The sequence below is a fragment of the Mustela nivalis genome (assembly GCF_964662115.1).
Source record: "Mustela nivalis genome assembly, chromosome: 12".
NCBI classification, from domain to species: Eukaryota; Metazoa; Chordata; class Mammalia; order Carnivora; family Mustelidae; genus Mustela; species Mustela nivalis.
Genome location: NC_139031.1, coordinates 23,204,210 through 23,223,553, shown reverse-complemented (window position 1 = coordinate 23,223,553; position 19,344 = coordinate 23,204,210). Strand labels below are relative to the sequence as shown.

At 41.9% G+C, this 19,344-nt stretch overlaps 1 protein-coding gene across 1 annotated transcript in view; it reads left to right on the top strand.

Moving 5' to 3' along the window:
• SND1 (staphylococcal nuclease and tudor domain containing 1) overlaps positions 1 to 19,344 on the top strand; it is a 411,376-nt gene that overhangs the window by 27,885 nt on the left and 364,147 nt on the right. The window contains exons 2-8 of the mRNA XM_082694082.1: positions 2,736 to 2,885; positions 9,094 to 9,214; positions 12,848 to 12,926; positions 15,260 to 15,420; positions 16,174 to 16,265; positions 16,881 to 17,039; positions 18,621 to 18,727. Of these exons, the coding sequence (XP_082550208.1) occupies positions 2,736 to 2,885; positions 9,094 to 9,214; positions 12,848 to 12,926; positions 15,260 to 15,420; positions 16,174 to 16,265; positions 16,881 to 17,039; positions 18,621 to 18,727 (869 nt within the window). The remainder of the gene's footprint in view (positions 1 to 2,735; positions 2,886 to 9,093; positions 9,215 to 12,847; positions 12,927 to 15,259; positions 15,421 to 16,173; positions 16,266 to 16,880; positions 17,040 to 18,620; positions 18,728 to 19,344) is intronic.

The following is a 19,344-nucleotide window of genomic DNA, read 5'->3' as shown; positions in this document are numbered from 1 at the left end:
TGCAAAATTCCTATGCACAAGTTGTTTGCCAAAACACTTTATGGGGCCAGGGTAATAGTTATAGACCCATTACCCCCCAGGGATCTGGTTTACTAGGTAGAGGCATTAGAGGTAGCAGGCACCTTTCTGATATTTAGGGACAAAGGGATTCTTCTCAATGGTCACTCTGTTCTTGAACTTTCGGTGTTTTTTTGTTTGTTTGTTTGTTTTTGTTTTGTTTTGTTTTGTTTTGGGGTCAGACTTGAGAAATAAGCACCTTTCCCCCCTCTAGCCTAGGTCAGTGCTTACTCATCAGGGTTTACCTTGGTCAGCTAAGGTGGGTTTTCTTGTAGATGGACCTTAGCTTTCCCAGCTGGGCTCGCTGAGAAGTACTGCTTCTCCTGGGAGTGCTTTTTACTTTTTGTGAAAGGTTGTCTACAACTGAGGACCAGGCACTGGGGACAAATGCTCTGGTTTATATCCTGTATGTAGCTTGGCTCTGGTCAGCCCCATTCAGAACTTGTGCGTGAATGATTTCAAGCGCAGGTATTCTGCAGTATGCTGCTCTTGCTTCTGCTGCTTGCAGAGGCTGGACTATAAATGAATCCGATCCCAGCTCTTTCCTTTTACATTCTTTGGTGCTTCTCATTTCAGGAACACCAAGCATCCAGTTCCTGGCTTCACCTTGAAAGCTTGTCTTTTTAGAACGTCAGTTGCTAGGGTTGATGCCCAGGGCATGGGTTCTCAGGAGAGGCAGTTAGAAAGGCTGTTTGGTTGGAAGCTGTAGAGTTTAATTGCTGGTAGCACTTGATCAGAAAGGGTATAAATGAAGAGCATGACTTGTAACTAGGTGAGAAAGACTGTCTTTTTTATGTGTTGTCCTGATGTAGCCAGAGAAGAGCTATTTAGACTAAGGTCTATATGATTAAAGTATTGAGAATCCTGTGATGTTAATCAGAGCACTATTGTTTTAAAATTGGGACATGTGTATTTGTCCGACAGTTTCTGTAAAAGCTGGTAGGATGGATAAAAATTGTTCATACAATGAAATATATAGCCATGAAGGTGAATAAACAAGTGTTTTGCATCAACACAGATGAGTTTCACCAAGAAAAACAAAACAAAGGCAAACAAAGCAAGTTACATATGGGCACACACAGTAGACTTAATTTATAGAGAGTTCAGAAATAGGAAAAAATGAAACCATACTGTGTAGAGATGTAGACATAAATGGTAAAACTGTACAGGAAAGCAAGGGAAGGATTTTCATAATGGTGACAGGGGAAGGGGCTGTAAGTAGTGGGCACAGAGGGGAGCCTAGGTTCGAGCAGCGTTCCTAGTCCTTCACTTGGGTGGTGGTTACTCAGTTGTTTGCTTATTTTTTAATGTGTATGTGTGTGTTTGAATGTGCTTCAGTATTTATATTTCACAATTTAAAGCACTAATTAACGTGGAGAGGCAAGGGCGAAGTATTAACTAAGCAAATGTATACAGGAGTGCCTTCCTTTCTAGGCATCATTTCTTTACAGAAAACTCCATGGTATTGTCTACCATAGGCCTCTCTGTTGGCAGAACTCTTCAACCTTCTATCTCCTAATTTTTCAGCAAATACTTATTTTGAAACGTTGAGATTGGGAGTTTCTCAGATCTAGTGAAGCCAGTGCCCGAACCCATCTGTTCATTAAATTGTGCCTCGCTGAGCGAAGACAACTTGAATAGCCTGGGTGACGTTTGTCATTTTTTTCTCTACGCCTTTTCTTCTCTTCTCCCACTTGAAATCCTCCCTTCTTCTCCCCTGCATGTATTTTAAGTTAAATCCCAGCGAGCTTCAGAGCTCTTTTGCAAGTGGGTTTTATGCCTGGTGCCTTTGATTTAGAGAGCTAAAAGGAGCTACTGTGCTCGGAAGCTGTAAGATGCCTCTTCGATTTTTCTGTTTTAATCCTGGAGAGCGTGGACTTTCTAGATCACTTCATATGTCTTCCTTACTCTAGACTGAGTGCTGTCTGCAACGGAAGTGTAGCATTGCCCAATACTCACTTCCTTGCAGATGGATTTAGGGGCTTCTTCCTTCAGCTTCCCTTTTTCTTAGGCCTTCCATTCCTTGCCTCCATCCTAGAATGGGATGTGTGGATGGCAAGACATTAACTTCTTAATATTTGAGAAGAACATGGTGGTGGTGCTCACTGGGATGAAATTACAAACGTCATTCATCTCCATGTCTCACATGCCTCTTTATCCTGAACAGTCTATTTTATGATTATTCCATTGTTTGTTTAATTCCTTCTACTATCTCTGGGTCCATCTTTTGAGAAGCTAGCCCGATGTTTCTGTAAGTATTTCTCTTATGAAATTAAAAACAGGGACGCCTGGGTGGCTCAGTCAGTTAATCCTCTGCCTTCGGCTCTGATCATGCATGATCCCAGGATCCTGGAATTGAGTCTCACATAGGGCTCCTTGCTCGGCAGAGAGCCTGCTTCTCTCTCCGCCTCTGCCTGCCACTCTGCCCGCTTGGGCGCATGTGCTCTCTTGCTCTCTCTCTGAGACAAATAAATAAATAAATAAAATCTTAAAAAAAAAAAAAGAAATTAAAAACAATCCCATTCATTTAGCCATTCACAAGTCATTGCATAAATATTTGAATGCCTCCAAGGATCCAAGTACTGTTCGAGATGTTGGGGATACAGTAAGTGAACAACTCCTGTTATGGTAATCTTACCTCTAGACAGTTAATTTTTTCTTTTTCTCTCCCTCTGTAGGTCCTCTCAGGCTGTGCCATCATTGTCAGAGGGCAGCCTCGTGGCGGGCCTCCTCCCGAGAGGCAGATCAATCTAAGCAACATTCGAGCCGGAAATCTTGCGCGCCGGGCAGCCGCAACTCAGCCTGATGCAAAAGATACCCCAGATGAGGTAGGTGCTTCCAGAGGCTTCCCTGAGGCTGTGGACCTAGGTTGTAGCCCAATCTCCTAGACCAATGCAAGTTTTGTAATCTTTTCCTGTGTATTTTGGGTATTAGTTTTGTATCATGGGAGTGAGGGTCTGGACATACCTGTGTCATGGCTTGCATGGGTTTACATATTCACTACTGTTAGCAGTGATCCTGGTCTCTGGCCCTTTTCTCCTGCCTTTTCCCCTAAGCTTGGAGCCTTTTCTGGTTTGTCCATGTTTTCACTCCTTCTCTTGGCTTAGGTTGGAATATTTGCCAGGTTGTCTCAGTCATTTGAGGTTGCTGTTGGTTATGGCAGAGTTCTTTTATTAATTTATGTTTGAATTCTTCATGTTCAAAATTCAGAAGGTTAGAGAGTAAGAAATCTTGTTCTCTCCAGGGACTACTGATGTGGTTAGTGTGTTGTATCTCCTTCCAGAGCTACTTACCACCTGTCCCGGCAGACACTCTTCCTTTCATAAATAGTAGTATACTGTGTGCCTCTGCTTTATTACAGATTCTTAAACTTGGATCCATGAACACCTAAAGGCATCTTTGAACCCCCTGAAATTGTTTGCAAAGTTTTGTATAAACATGCATTGTTAAAGGAGGGAGTTTTAATTGGTTTCTTAAGGCAGCTTGTGGCTCACAAGTAGTCAAGAGCCATTGTGTTATGGTGATTTGAGAGACTTCTGACCCTGTGTCCCAGCATCCCCTCCATTGCCCTGTTTTCCTGCCTCTAACTCCTGCCCACCTTGCTGTCTTTGTGGTCTGCTTTGGACTCCTTCAGTTCTTACATCTCCTAGCAACTACTGTGAGTCCAAATTTGGCATGGTTTAGTCTTCTTGGCTCCCATACTTTGAAACCTCAGTTTTTGTCTCTTCTTAAGTAGTGCTTGGCTATCATCATAAGTGAAATTTCTGGATTGTAATTACTTGTCCTTTCTGCAACTTGATGATAATTGGGCAAGTTTGGTACCTCACCTTACCTCTGCTGTTCCCTGATGTGGAAGTGAAGAAGAAAATGCAACTCAGGGGATCTTCTGTTTAAGGAAAACATGAAGTTTTAAAAAATCTATAATAAAGGGGCATTTTGTTTAAATTATAATAATGAATCCATATTCTAGAAAATGGAGAAAAGTCCCCCGTAATTCTGTTAGCAGCAATCCAATTAGATTCTTGGGCTGATGACAAGGTAGGCCAAAGAAATTCTTTTTCATTGGTCTTCCATCAGTGACCACACATATTAGGAATAGTGATAGTGTAGACATTGGGTTGTTTAGTGAGGATGAAACAAGATCATGTCAAGTGTTTAGCACGTGTCTGTAAAGTGCTTGATAAATGTTACTGCTATATATATACTGCTATATATATCACTACTGCTATTTGTTAATTTCTATTGTAAATACCAGTACTATTAGTACTAATACTGTTAGACCAAGCCCTAAAGATTAACTCCCTCTTAGTAGATTTCAGATTTTGGATCCTAAGTGCTTTTTTTTTCTTAAAGATTTTATTTATTTATTTGGCAGACAGAGATGACAAGTAGGCAGAGAGGCATGCAGAGAGAGAGAGAGGAGGAAGCAGGCTCCCTGCTGAGCAGAGAGCCTGATGTGGGGCTCGATCCCAGGACCCTGAGATCATGACCTGAGCCAAAGGCAGAGGCTTTAACCCACTGAGCCACCCAGGCGCCCCTAAGTGCTTTTCTTGACCAACATTTGGAATAGTTACTTTCCTTTCAGTTGTGTGTTGTGTAACAGCTCGAGTACTCATGAAAGGAGAGTCGACGCTGGCTGGCTAGGGCTGATTAAGTTCATTGCCCCAGAAGAAAGATGCAACATAGCCTCTGAGAAAGAAGGGTTGGGTTTTAATTTCCTGTTTCGTGGATGGGAATCTAGGGCAGAGGAACACAAGGCCAGTTGGAACTCGTTCTAAAATGTTTTAACAGTATTCTGTGTAATAGTACGGTAAAATCTTACAGGAACTCTCCAAGCTGAGGGAATACTACAGGATCTGATCCCAGCCCTCATTCTAGTTTCATATATTTGTACAGTGTCGTGCTTTTTTTCTCTCTTCCAGAGCAGCTCCATCTCATTGTTTATCCTGGTAACTCTTCAAAGGTCCCGGAAATGTGAAGTATTTGATGGTTGCAGATTTAACCCTTTCTCAGCCGCAGTCACCACTTATCTGTCCTGATAATCCGATAATCCAGTCTCTCTTTTCCCTGCTGTAATCTGTTTTTTCCCCACCCCCCCTGCTACCTCGCTTTTGAAGCTGCTTTGGCTCAAGTGACCAGTGACACCAACTGGTAACCCAAATCAGAAACCCTATTTCCTTTGCTCTTCCCTGTGACATGTAGGCCTTGATCAAGACCTAGAAAGAGTCCACCTCCTTTAAGAGATCTCTTCTCCATTCTTAAAACTTCATTGCTACTCCCATTGTTCTCTCTTCTACTCTGATGGTCTGCTAGGGATGCTGACATAATGGTCCTTCTGCCTACATTCTCTTTCCCTCTAATCCTTTCTCCATATGCTCCCAGATCTTTTTGAAACAAAATTTCATTTATTCCCCTGCTGAGTGTTATTCCCACATTCATTCCAGGTTTATATGTATGTCTTTGTCTACTACACTGTAAGCTCTTTGAGAGGTGGGACTTTACCTCACATCTCTGTTCTTGAGCCTAGTCAGTGCCTGACATGAAACAGATACACAGTGAATAAACATGTGAATAATGAGGTTAAAAAACTGAGCTTCTCCTTTTTGGGGATCAGTGGATTGTGAAATGTGGCATTACCCTTTTCCTCTGGTTTTCCTTTGTTTTGGAGCATGTTGTCTATTTTTTTCACATTCAGGAGGAGTCAGGGATGGTATGGCTCATTTGCTTCCCTTTGTATCACTGTCCCAAATATCATTTGGTTCCTTATTCTCTGCCTTCACTCATGATACCTTCTTTCAAAGAAGCCCCATTCTCTCCTAAGTCCTGTGGTAGTAAAAACAGCTCCACTGTACGTCCCCAGTTGTCACTGCCCTGTTCCACACTAATCCCTAGCGTTGCCTAGCTACTCTAGGCAGCTTAGATACTGTACTGGCGGGCACTGTGGGAATTACATACTTATTTCCCACAGATTTACTGAGTTCCTGTTAAGTGTGAAGCCCTATGTTGGTTTCATGAGAAATCCAGAGATGAATGTTACGGTCCTATGTTCAGTGGAGCCTTTAAGACTTAGGATGGTGGGGTGGTGAGCCATAGAGGAATTGGTTATTATCACATGGGGGGCAGTGGATGGGGTGATTAGAAGATGGGATAAGAAGTATTGAGCATTGGGGTGTGGAAAAAAGTAGCTAGCTTTAAGGATTTACATACACTGAACATATATATATATATACACATACTGAACATACATCTGTTCAGTAGTGGAGGAGTCTACCTGGTTCAAAGAAAAGATTGGAATTAAAAAACTCATTTTCTCGTAGTAGACCTTAGACCTTGCTTGAGGCGGGGAGCGGAGTGCAGGCTGCTAGCTTGCCTGCTGTTGAGCATTTTAAAGGGAAGAGGTGATTTGGAGTCTCAGCTACTTAACAGCCATTTGCTTCTTAGTTTGAGTGCTGGGACATCATGAATAGACCACAGCTTTCCTTCCTGTGAGGCCATTCTGGAGCTCATTTGATAAATGCTTTGGGCAACTTTTCCTGTACTTGATTCCTAGAGTTGTTCTGGGAGGCTGTGTTGGGGTAGCTTTCTCCAGCAGATAGGCTTCTGCTGGCTGTCCTCTGTATGGACACTTGGACAAAGATTTGTTCTGGAGTGCTCTCTTAGAGCCTTGCGAGGAGTGATGTGGTCAGTCGCTTCCTTGGGTCTCTCAGTTGCCTCTCTTCATAGCTAAAATCTTGTGCGGTTTGGGAGTGTGCCCAGCTCTGGGTGGAACATGACTCTAGAGGCTGGTTTTAAAAAAGCAAGGTTATAGAAATTAGGTTATTTTTTCTTATAGGATTAGGTATATGTCCTTTCTAAGACCTCCACTGTGGCTTTCTCTTATTGCCCAGTGACTTACCAGCTGTAAAATATGAGGTTCTAAGGTTAAAGAGAAGGGTCTCCTTCAGCGAGTCTTAAAAGCTTTTAGGACTTTTGTCTAGTTGGTAGAAATTGCAGGTTTCCCCATAGGTGCTAGATAGTCCTTGTGAACTGACCCTTGATGAATGAGTTTTTACCAAAGTCCTTTAGGAGTACTTGTTTTGTCAGAGCTTTTCCAGGTATTTAGGAAAACCACGTTTTACTGAATTTTAGATACTGGTGGGGCCTCAGAGCTGAATCCTGAACATGAGGTAGCTGTAGGACATGGCTCAGGTTGTTGTTAGAATTAAGTGAATCATTGAGGTCATCAGAATGGAGGAGGCTTTTTTTTTAGTTTGTTCAGTACAGTTTTTGTGATGTGGTTGACAGTTGGGCTCATTTTTCAATTACAAGACTCTTTGGTGACAGGTGGCTCCTTTCATTTTTAGGGAGTGGAGCAGGGGGTGGAAATGGGACATGAAAATATGATGAACTTTGTAGGACCATCGAGTGATTGGCTCTTTTGCTCTTGGGTGCTTTGAGGAAAGAGCATTAGATGAATGAGGATAAGCTTGTTTTTGTGTCTTTGAGAACGCTTACACAGAATCAGGTCTTCCTAGAAGCATTCCCTACTGATGTTCTGTAACACTGCTGGTTTTCTGAGTATCAGCCCAGCGGGTTGGTGGACTGCCATCTTTGGATTGGCATGTTTTGGATGTTTTTCTTTTAGAAAAGCTTATTGGATAGACCCATGGGATAATCTTCATGGTCTGAAAAGGTTAGCAGAGGCTTCCTTTCCACGCCAGTGATGTACTGTTAATGTTTACTCTCTGTAGCCCAAGCTCTTTGGCTCTGGGCAGTTATAAACATGCACATCTATGCACACTTACCTTTCGTGCTTTGCGTTTTTTTCTGCACACGAGGTCCTGCAGATCCTATGTTCCTTGAACTCTTACCCCCTCCTTCCTCATTTCTCTTCTGAGGGAACTTGGGGGCACTGATCTAGGTCTAGACTGTAAATTCAAGTGCAGGTGGCCTCTGACTGATGGACTCTTTCAGAGGAGACCTCTTGCTTTGTACCATCCTAGAAGTGGTAGGGTGGGAGACTTCGCATTTTGTGGATGTGTGGCTCACCACTTATGTCAGGGCCTTAGATGGGTGGAGGGAAGAATGTCATTGTCAAGATGACTCCTTACCAGGGCCTGTTACTGGTGTCTTCCCTAAGATTCTGGGGCCTGGGTCCCACTGGTGCAGCCCTAGGATAGAGCAGGAAAAGGAAACATTTTAGGGAGACTAGTTCTTGCCCTTCTCCGCTCTGCTGTTCTTAAAAAAGGTGGGGGAAATGATAGAAGCAAGGCTCTTCCTTGAGCAGGAGACTCACTCTGAAATAAGAGTACTAGAACCTTGCCTTTACTCTGATGATGCCTTGAACTGGTTTCAGCTAGTGTAATAATCAGTGAAAGCACTTTGTAAACTGGAAAGAGGCAAACAAATGGAGATGGTAGTTGCTTATGTTTTCCCTTTGACTAGGTGAGTTCCTGGAGACTGGACTTCTCATTCAAGAGTGGTTTGATAAATATAAAGCATTTAGAGTAATGGCTGGCTTATGGCAAGTGCTGAAAAATTATTGGCAAAATTGGAAATATTATTACTCATGAAGGAAACTATAGTTCTGAATAGAAAGTAGTGGAGGAGAAAGTCCTGCCAGAATCTGGGCAACTCTGTTACCTGCTTTGAGGGCATGTGCTAGTGAAACCAACTGCTGGATCCTCCCTTTTTTTTTTTTTAAAGGTTTTATTTATTTGACAGAGCACAAATGAACGTGAGCAGGGGGAGGGGTAGAGGGAGAAGCAGACTGCTCACTGAGTTGGGAGCCTGATGTGGGGCTCTGTCCCAGGACCCCAGGATCATGACCTGAACCAAAGGTAGACACTTAACTGACTGAGCCACCCAGGCACCCCAATAGATCCTCCTTTTTTATGAGCCCCATAAAAATGCAATCTATGTTATGTGCATTTCATTTTTATATTCCCCTCAGGACTTAATGTAGGGCCAGGATATGGAAGGAATGAAGTTGCTTGAATGCTGATTGTGGTCGGGAACTAGGCAGTTCTCATGTGACACATTTGTTTTGTCTTGCAGCCCTGGGCATTTCCTGCCCGAGAGTTCCTTCGGAAGAAGCTGATTGGGAAGGAAGTCTGTTTCACTATAGAAAACAAGACTCCTCAGGGACGAGAATATGGCATGATCTACCTTGGAAAAGGTGAGTTAGCAAGGAGAAAAGGCCTTCTCTCTGAGTCCAAAGTTGCTCCAAAGACCAGATTTTATCTGGTGGAAGGCGGGTGTGAGTTCTGGTGGAGGTAGTTCTAGGACAGTTGGCTGTGGGTGTAATTGGAAGTCTTATGAGTACTGGAGCTCTCATGGTACATAGGTGCTCCTGGTGTAGTGTCCCTGATTGCTGCTCCTTGTTTACTCCTGTGCCTGCTTTGCTGGCTTGGGTTAGGTGTGCGTAGTACCCATAGCATCCTTCCTTATATTTAGACCATCAGCCTGTGTAACTCAACGGTTCTGTCCTTCTAGGTCATAGTACTAATTGAATTCCTATAGATTTCCTATTGCATCTTCTATTTCCTTTATCTGTCTTTTGGGTTTTCTTCTGAGGCTTTTTAGGAAAGGAAGAGTTGTTTAGGACTCATGGGTTTTTGCAAGCCACATGGTTGGAATGGAATGGAAAGAGCACAGGCTTTGGAGTTGTGTAGATGTGGGTTAGAATTCTGGCTTCTGTTACCATGTACTCTCATTTAACTCTTAGCCTTTGTGTAAGTCCTAGTTTTTTCATTTGTAAGCTATTGAGAGAGTTGAAAGAGATAGTGTGTGTGAAGTACTTGGCCCTGGCACATTACTCAGTAATGTGTGTGCACATGCACATATGCCTGCTATTTGGCTGGGCCAGGTGGCTCATGTGGTAGGAGGTGTTCTGATCTTTTTTGGATTGGGAGAGGAACAGAATAAGATTGTGGGATGGAGTTTGAACAGAAATAGGACATTGAAAGGATTGGTAGAGTGTTCTCCATAAAGCAGCCATTTTGGGAGTTATTTCGGGAGCAGTTTCTTTCTTTCTTTTTTTTTTTTAAATCTTTGATTAAATTCTGTGACTCTTTGATAAAATAACCTTCCCACTTAGCTGCTTTAGATAATTTTTTGACTTGGGTAGTCAGCTAACTGGAAGTAAGCAAGCAGCTAACAGCATTCTCTTAAGATTCTGATTTTAACTGTAGAGGTCTTAGGAAAATGAGTTGGATGACTCCAGGATGACCCTGGAAAGGTCTCATTTGATTTACCTGGTAGACAAATGCCCTTTTTAGCCTCCCAAAGTTTGGCTGTCTGCTTCTTGATTGAATGGGAAATTACAGAAATATATAGAATCTTTCAGAAAGAGAAACAAATTTACCTTTTGCCCAACATTCAGATAATGTAATGGGAAATAAACCACTTAAGCATTATTGTTAGATGGCTCCTGGTTAGACAGAATAGAAGCTCATGGTCTTCAAAATGCAGTTGCTCAGGGATTTTATCACTTACAAAACTGCAGTTCCATAATAGCTGGTCAGTCTTCTGTTACCCTGCCACAGACCTACCTGAAACTACAGAAAATGGCAGGCACAGATAGCTCGATAAAGACACCACCTCTGAGAGTTCTTTTAAGTAAACCCGGTCTTCAACTAAAATGTCTAAGTATTTTAAGGGAAGTTGACATTTAAAATTCTTTGTTGTTTTTAGAAAGTTCATTTTTAAAATTGACCCACATTATAAACTGGACATATGTGCATGATAACATGCTAGTGTTTAGAATAAGACCTCGTGCCTAGGAAGTGATTATAAATACAGACTGAAAGAATGTTTGGAATTGCCGACACTGAATGTTTGGAATCATCTATATCTTTTAGTTTTAAAGGTTTAAATGACTTAAAAGTTTAATATTTTCACTCAGCTCTTTTAAGGAACTCTCCATGCCAATTCTAATGAAAGGATACACTGGCTTAGATAATCAGTATCCATATGTTTATCCTGTTTCGTGGCTACTCCCTTTTTGTGATGGAGAAGAATGGTAGAATTTGAGAATTTTTGGTTGACCTTGAACTTATTTAAAAAAATTAGTCTTCGACTTTTGGAGAAAATATAGTCACCCACTTGCTCAGAATACCATCCCAGTTGTGACTTGGTCAGTTTTATAATTCGCTAAGTATAAGCAAGAATAAAATCCTTAGCCTACAAATTCCCCATTTCAGTATTCTATCCACCACATCTTGTTGCCGGAGTTCAGTCCAGGGAAATACATTTCTCTCCCTTTTGAAGGAGCAATCAGAACTCACTTTTTAGAAGTGGGCCAGCCAAGGGCCATTTCAGAGCACCCTGTGCCAAGAAACTGAAAGCTATTTGGCATGCAGTTGATTGACTGGTTTTGTGACCACACACCTTGTTTGTACCAGGGCTTCATTCTTTCTACTCCCTGACATCTTGGCACCTTATTGCTCAAGTTTTCATTTTATTGTTAAACCCTTCCTTTTGACTTTCTACTCTTTGGGATTCCTGTTGCTTTGAAACAAGCAGTGTAATATTTGCTAATGTCAGATAGCTGTGTGTGTCTATGTCTGGCCTCAACGGTAACCTCAGTGGAAAGGTTCTGGTGATCCATGCTCAGCCTCAGAACCTGAGAATTCGTTGTATAAATATCATTCATCTTGACTTCCCTTGGTAGGAAAAGAGGCTTGTAATTTGCTCCTCTAGCAATCTGGGCACTGCTAATGGCAAGGTATTTAGGCTGGATTTGGGGTTGGTGTGTATATTGCTACTGCTTAGCGAAGTCAATATATAGTGTATTAAATATAAATCTTACAGAATTTTATTCTTTGCTGACGGTACCTATTAGCTAGACTCCTGTGTTTCAGTTTATCTGGGACCTTGTTCTCTGCCATATTAAAGATTTTTATGCAGCAGTTCCTTCACAGATGTCTTCCTTTATCGCTTTGTCTGACAAGTGGAGATTTAAGAGCTTACAGAACCTGAAAGCTTTTTCAGTAGCATGGAAATGCAATTAATGTTTCAAGTGCCCATGTAGAACCTAATCAGATTGGGTTTTAAGTTTACCTTCATTTTTCTTGCCTGCTGTTATATGATAGATTAGAAATCTAGACACCACCTCTGCCCCTGTGTCTCTCAGAGCAGGAGAAAGTCTTTTAACAAACGGTATAGATTGTCTTGGTGTCCTCTTGGAGCAGGTCATCCTGAGAGGAATTAAGACTTTCTGTGTAAAACACGATAAACAATCCTAAATGAATCCATCTGATTGCACAGCAGGTGTGTGGACTAATTTTTTGTTTTTAATTCCTGTTGTATGCTGGGCACTGTGTTAGATTTACAGACATTGTGGCTTAATTTTCACAAGAACCCACGTGGCGGGTACACTTCCCATTTTATAGATAAATAAATGATGATACTGAGGGACCTTGTCTAAGCTATTAAGTGGCGGAATTTGTGTTCCGCTCCAGGCCCCTGCTGCTTAGGTCAGAGTTCTTTATACTCTCTAGGGCTGCTGTGTGTGTCTTGCTTTTCTTTCAGTCTCTGTAGTTCCTGAGATTGCCTTTGGCCTGGGAGATACACAAAAAAATTAGAAACAAAGTCCTGAAGAAGATTTATAGATTTTTGGGTCCTCAAGACTAGACACTTTGGGAGAAGAAGTTTTCTGAAAAACCCAACACTGTATTGCTGCCTTGTCCAGTTCTCTGGCAACATCATTCTCCTTGAGGAGCTTAGGGTGAAAAGCAGTTCCATTTGAGCTCTGCTACTGTTGGAGACAGATTGGCATCTTGTGTTTAATTCCCTTTTTCCTCCTCAGATACCAATGGGGAAAACATTGCAGAGTCTCTGGTTGCAGAGGGCTTGGCTACCCGGAGAGAAGGCATGAGAGCTAATAAGTAAGTAATTATTACTCTTCCTATCCCCGTAAAGTTCCTTCTCTACTGTGAGAGCTGGGGTCACTTAAAAGAGGTTGTGTAGTCAGCTCTACTGTGACTTTGCTGCATTTTCTTTCCTGTCCCTGGCATACAGTGGGTAACTGCTAGTGCTCTCCTGTCTTTTAGGACATTTCTTGCCCCAGTGTGGATTTTTCTGAGCCAGGAGTTCACTCAGGATTCACTAGTGGCATTTGACATGTGTAACTCCTTTAAATAAGGGAGTTAGAGACAAAGCACTTCCATTCACTATATTCATAAGAGCCAACAGGCTATGAATTACATGATAGACACTCAGTTCCAGACTATTTATCCATCCGTCCCAAAAGATTTATTGAACACTTACTGTGTGCTGGGCTGTGTTCTGGGCACTGAGAATACAGCAGTGAACAAACAGTTTCTGCTAACATTTTAATGGGGAGACAGATAGGAAACCAATAAACAAATAGGTATATAATATATCATGTGCAAGAAATAAGTGCAGTGAAAAGTGAAGTGGAGTGAATAGATAGAATTCAAAGCAAAATCTGTTGCTTAGGATCTAGGGAAACCAACAAGGGCTCAATGGTTCTGCTTTAAAGTCAGGGAAAATTTTCTGTCTCTCCAAAGCCTTTTAAGCCCGTTTTGGTCTACAGATCTGTAGATGCGTAGATGCATCAGTAGTAGGTAAAAATGTATTTGTTCAGCTAATGGCAGTGTGAAGATAATGGGAATGAGTGTTAGTTATGTAAGCTTTATAGCACATGTATCATGTTTAAGTTCACCAGTGTTGGCTCACAGTAGGATGGATTGCAGCTGGCTTTAATTAACACTTTAGTCTCTGAAAAGTGATATGTTACATCAGTAATTGGAGGCTAAAGATGCTGTTTAAATCATTAAGTCCTTGCTATATTATATGACTGTTGTTGGTGTACAAACGGCTTTAGGTAAATATTTGCATGAACTGTACCAGTGATGGCGATGAACAAAGACAAGAATGGACTTTTTACATTCTTCCTGCCTTCATAGACTTGAGGCCAACTCATTCGCTATAAACTTCTGTGGGTCCTTTCAAACATTTGTTGGAGCCTATAATTGGGGAGTGAGCATGTGGGAATTTAATTAAATAAAGACCTTTGTCTTAGGTGGTGTTTTTGGAGGCTAAAGTTGTATCTTAAGGAGAACTGTTGGCATGATTATGATTGCAGTATTTTTTGGGAATCCAGTTGGCAACCAGAATGAAATTTTTAAAAAGCCCAACTCTGTTGTACCATCTCAACAAAGAAATCTCCCTTGGAGTCCTGATCTTTTTTCTTGAAAGCTGTCTTGACTTCTCCTTTTTTCAGTTTCTATGTTTGCTTCTATCTCTTAAGCCATACTTTTTATTGCATTCTGGTTGCAGTCTTGGGTCCCCAAAGATGTGACTGTCTTTTTTGGGGCAGAGGGGGAAAGAATAGTACTGAAGACTTCAGGCTTGAGAAATTACAGGTCAGGGATCTCTCTTCTGATACCCCTACTGCTTAAGGTGGGAGATTTAGTTTATGCATATAGCCTTTGATGGGACCATGTTTTGAGATTGTGGAAAGGCCTCGGAGTTCGCTGTTCCCTTTAGCTCAGGGATGTGTGTGTGAGGTTGGTGGCTGGGGGTGGGGGAGAGCCATTTCTGGGTTTTTTTTTTTTTTTTTTTTGGTCTATCTTCTGGTTTTCACTGTTCTTGTATATATTTGATTTCCTGCATTGTGGAGGAGGAGTCTTCCATTTTCAAAAGGAAGCTTTTCAGACTGCTTTTGGCTTGCTGGTCTTTACTGAATGTGTAAGTAGTTTTGGGGTGACATCTGTAATAACAGTATTTGCTCTGTATTCCCCAGCTCTGTTCTGTAGACAGAAGGGAGTAAGGGTGGTTCTTAGTCACTTTCCTTCTGTTGTGTCCTGCCGAGCTCTTCCTGGATCCAGTTCCTGAGTCTGGGGTGGTTAAATGAGGCTGTAACCCCCGGAGAGGCTTCCTTCTGAGCCACCAACTTCTTCTGTTGGAATCACTGATGGTAGCAGTCCTGAGATGTGTGTTCTTGCATCTTCTCATTAAATGCTCTTAGAAGTGAATCTGTTGTTTGAGGGAACAAGTCTGGAATCCGGAAATTACACTCATGGTGATTTTTCTAGTTATAGGGTTAGGCCTACAGCCATAGATGTGAAACAAATGCTTTGGTTTCTTCAAGGGGAGCAGATGCTGAAGAAACCCAGAGTTCAAAGAAGAACCTGATCCCCACATCCCCCACACCTTGTTGAACTCATCACTGTGTTTCCTTTTCATGTCCCAGTCCTGAGCAGAACCGGCTCTCAGAGTGTGAGGAACAAGCAAAGGCAGCTAAGAAAGGCATGTGGAGTGAGGGGAACGGCTCACATACTATCCGGGACCTCAAGTATACCATCGAGAACCCAAGGCACTTTGTGGACTCACGCCATCAGAAACCTGTCAATGGTGAGGCTGGTGGGGAAGGACATAATACAGAGTGATTTCTGTTTGTTTTCAAGTTTCTTGAAGTTTATAAAAGCTATTTTACTCAGTAGCCAGAGGAAATTGCTAAGAGTGTAACAGCACTGTGGTATTTTGGAAGGTAACTTGAATCCAGTTATGTAGGTTACAACAGATGTGTTCTGACAGAGGTTAATCCTTTGCTGGTGCAGGGGAGTAGATTGCTGGTAATTTTCCACATTGGATATCTTCCTGTTTTCTAAAAGCTACCACTTAAGTAACTTCCCTGAAATTATATTCTGTATACATGTAAACACACACACACACACACACACGTGTGCATGCACACACTCATTCACACTCTAGTTCCTGGCCCACTTTTGAGACCTATTAACTATAGACAGAGTAAAATAAAATGATTACCAAGTCTGAATTATTACTTGTTTCTTGCTTTGCACTTGGTACTTAAGTGGTGAGCCAGCGAACTTATGGATAACGAAGCTTAGGTATGAGCTGTGAGATCCCAGAAAGTGGAGAACACCTAGAAGTTGGTCTGGTCTAATCTGTATTCCCAGGAATACTTTGTAGAAGAGTCTGTTTTATAGATACTCATGATCTTCCAGTGTTTCTTCACTTCTCAGAGGGAGGCTTTCTGAGGGTTTTGGGGGAGATGAACTGTGTTAAATGCAGTTTGATTGGGCATTGTTTATCCCTGGTAAACTTTGGCTAGTGACTTATGCTGTTTGTTCTGTCACACAGCTATCATCGAGCACGTGCGAGATGGGAGTGTGGTCAGGGCCCTGCTCCTCCCAGATTACTACCTGGTTACGGTCATGCTGTCAGGGATCAAGGTCAGACCATACACTGGGCTGTGGGGGTGGATTTAGGGTTTGTGGAAGTGTTCACTGACAGGTAGCTTCTTCTCCTCTGGGACTCTGGATTTACTGATTCTTCCCAGTATTAACACCTGACTAGAGTATTTTCTACTGTAGACATTGCAGTGGGACTATCCTATGTTAGTTCAAATAAGATTTAAAAACATTTTTTTTTTAAGTACTTCGCGTTTTGGGCTGTGTGAAGAGGTGGTTGAGATTGAGAAAGTGAATTTCAGAGCTTCCCATCTCCCCTGAGAATGACTGTCTCAATGTAAAATATCCATTTTGATTTTTAAAAAAAATTAGGGATTTAAAACTAGACAGTGGTGACTCTTTTTTTGGCAAGGGGTAATTTTCAAATATAATTTATAATTGCCCCATGATAGTGACATGCATTTTATTTACTTTCCCAAGAAGTCTGACAAGATGCTATTTCTATTCCCTTTTACCAGTATGTTTTAAAAAGGGGTTAGAAGGCCTGATTTGAGACCTCTGCAACTTAACTTTGTGGTATTTGTGGCTTGGTGTGGTTTTGGAATCCCTGGCACACACTTTGAGGATCATTACGCACCTACCTTACTTTTGCTTTAGTGCCCAACTTTTCGACGGGAAGCAGATGGCAGTGAAACACCAGAACCCTTTGCTGCAGAAGCCAAATTTTTCACCGAGTCTAGACTGCTTCAGAGAGATGTTCAGATCGTTCTGGAGAGCTGCCACAACCAGAACATTCTGGGTACCATCCTTCATCCAGTGAGTGTGCCCATACAGCCTGGGCTGGGTGGGGTTGGGGGTGCATTTGGTGTTTGATGAGCTGTGGTTTACTTCTTTTCTCTCTGTATTTAAGAACCACGTAAATCTCTTGGCAGGATTATCATCTGATTTTTGAGGCATTTTCTAGGGGTCTTCAGTTAACTGATAGAATTAGACAGATTTGTCAGACTTCCTCACTTTATAAAAGGAACCTCAGCTTTTGAGTTTGTAAGGGGAGGAGAACTCCTGTTTCCTCAAGTGTTGGTCCTTGAGGTTGGGAATAGGCAAGTTGAGGGGCTGCCCCATAGATGAGCAGTTGCACTGAGGTGTGTAGTACAAGATTGCTGAGCTTTGGTATGTAGGTCTGGAGGTAGCTCTTTAAAGTATTGGTGGCACTAGGGACACCTGGGTGGCTCAGTCAGGTAGGTGTCTGACTCTTGGTTTTGGTTCAGATCATGGGTCCTGAGATCAAGCCCCTTGTTGGGCTCCCTGCTCAGCAGGAAGTTGGCTTGAGATTCTCTCCTCTCTCTCTCTGCCCTTTGCTCTTTGCCCCTTGCTCGCTCGCTCGCTCTCTCTCAAAGAAATCTTTACGTATTTATTTTTTGAATTCTATCAAATATTTATGTATTTTAAAATATTTTTTTTAATTTTATTCAGTTAATTAACATAATTCAAATAAATGTTTAAAAAATTAAAATGTTGCTAGAACTATGATGAGGAAACTTTTTTATGGAAAGATTAGTTTGTGTACTTCAGGCCTTAGCTATTTACATTCTAACTCTGCTTTTGAGCAGGAAATAGGTTCTTTATGTTCATCTAGTTTTGACTCTCAGTTCTTCCCATACATAGACTTTGGTGGGTGGGTTCCTCTTGGAAAGGAAGTGATGTTGTTTTGTACTACCCAAGTACAAGTGAAATTTCATTCTTATAACCTATGTCCAGTACAGAATAAGCTACTGTTACTTATTCTTTGGCTAGAGAATACTTTCATGCTGGCTGTTGTGGAAGGCTGGGAGGCTTGGTTTGGAATGTGCCAAGGTCATGTTTTGTCTGGAGGGCTAGCTGTCTGCTGTGCCCTACCAGATGTCACAGTAGAATGGAAATTGTAATTCACTGGGAAAATGTAGCTGAAGTTATTCCTTACTCAGCCTTCAGCTTTCTCCTTCAGCTTTCTCCTTATGAGAAGGGGAGTGAGTGCTGATCTTAGGGAAGGAAATAATAAGGTGTAATCTCTACTAAAGATTAACATCCTCTTCTGCCCACAAGAAGAGCTATTGAAATGTCAATTCCATTCAATGCCACTAACATTTATCCTACTCCTGTTAAGTGAGTTACTGTGCTGGGTGTTGTGGGGATGGGAAGCCAAGGTTGTTAGGGGTTGCCTCAGAGTGATGTCTCCCACCTCAGAGCTGGTTTCTTAATGAGAGAAATGCTTTATTCCTTTCCTTTCTTTTTTCTTTTCTTTTTTTCTTTTTTTTTTTAATATATGAACTGTAGTATGGATTGTGGCTGTTGATTGTGTCAGCAGTCTAGAGAAATGGATTCTCTTGTGCCTGCCTTTTCATGTGCCTTGTTTTTCAGAATGGCAACATCACAGAGCTCCTCCTGAAGGAAGGTTTTGCTCGCTGTGTGGATTGGTCGATTGCAGTTTATACTCGGGGCGCAGAAAAGCTGAGGGCAGCTGAGAGGTAAGGTCTGTCAGGGAAGGCTTCCAGCCAAGGATCTTGTTGAGGATCTTTAGGGAAAGAAATCTAGTGATCTTCTCTCACCTGTCTATGTCAGTATTTGTTATATTTCAGAAAAAGATTAAGGAAATTCCAAAAGAGGCTAAGATCTCATTGAGGAGTTGCTTAGTTCTAAGTCTTTGGATTGTCTGATTCATTGCTCTGCGGTAAGGGCTAGATTTTCATTCAGCAAATCTGATTTGCTGCTTTACTGTTTTGGTCACTACCCCCCCCCCCCCAAGCCCCTCACTGAAATTCTGGGTTTTAGGCATTTGGAATGAAATAAACTTTCATATCCTCATTTGAGGATAATGTAATCACTTATCAACGACTACCAAACAAGCAGGTTGGAGCCAGGGGTATGATAGAAAGATAGAGCCTTTGGGTCCTAAAACAGGACCAGTCAGTGTTACTGTGAGTCCTCATGCCCTCATTTATTGAAACATGTTTTAGTTAAAAATGTTAAGGTAGGGAGGGAAAACATGAAACAAGATGGGACTGGGGAGGGAGATAAGCTGTAAGAGACTCTTAATCCCAGGAAACAAACAGGGTTGCTGGGGGGTGGGAGGGGAGGGATAGGG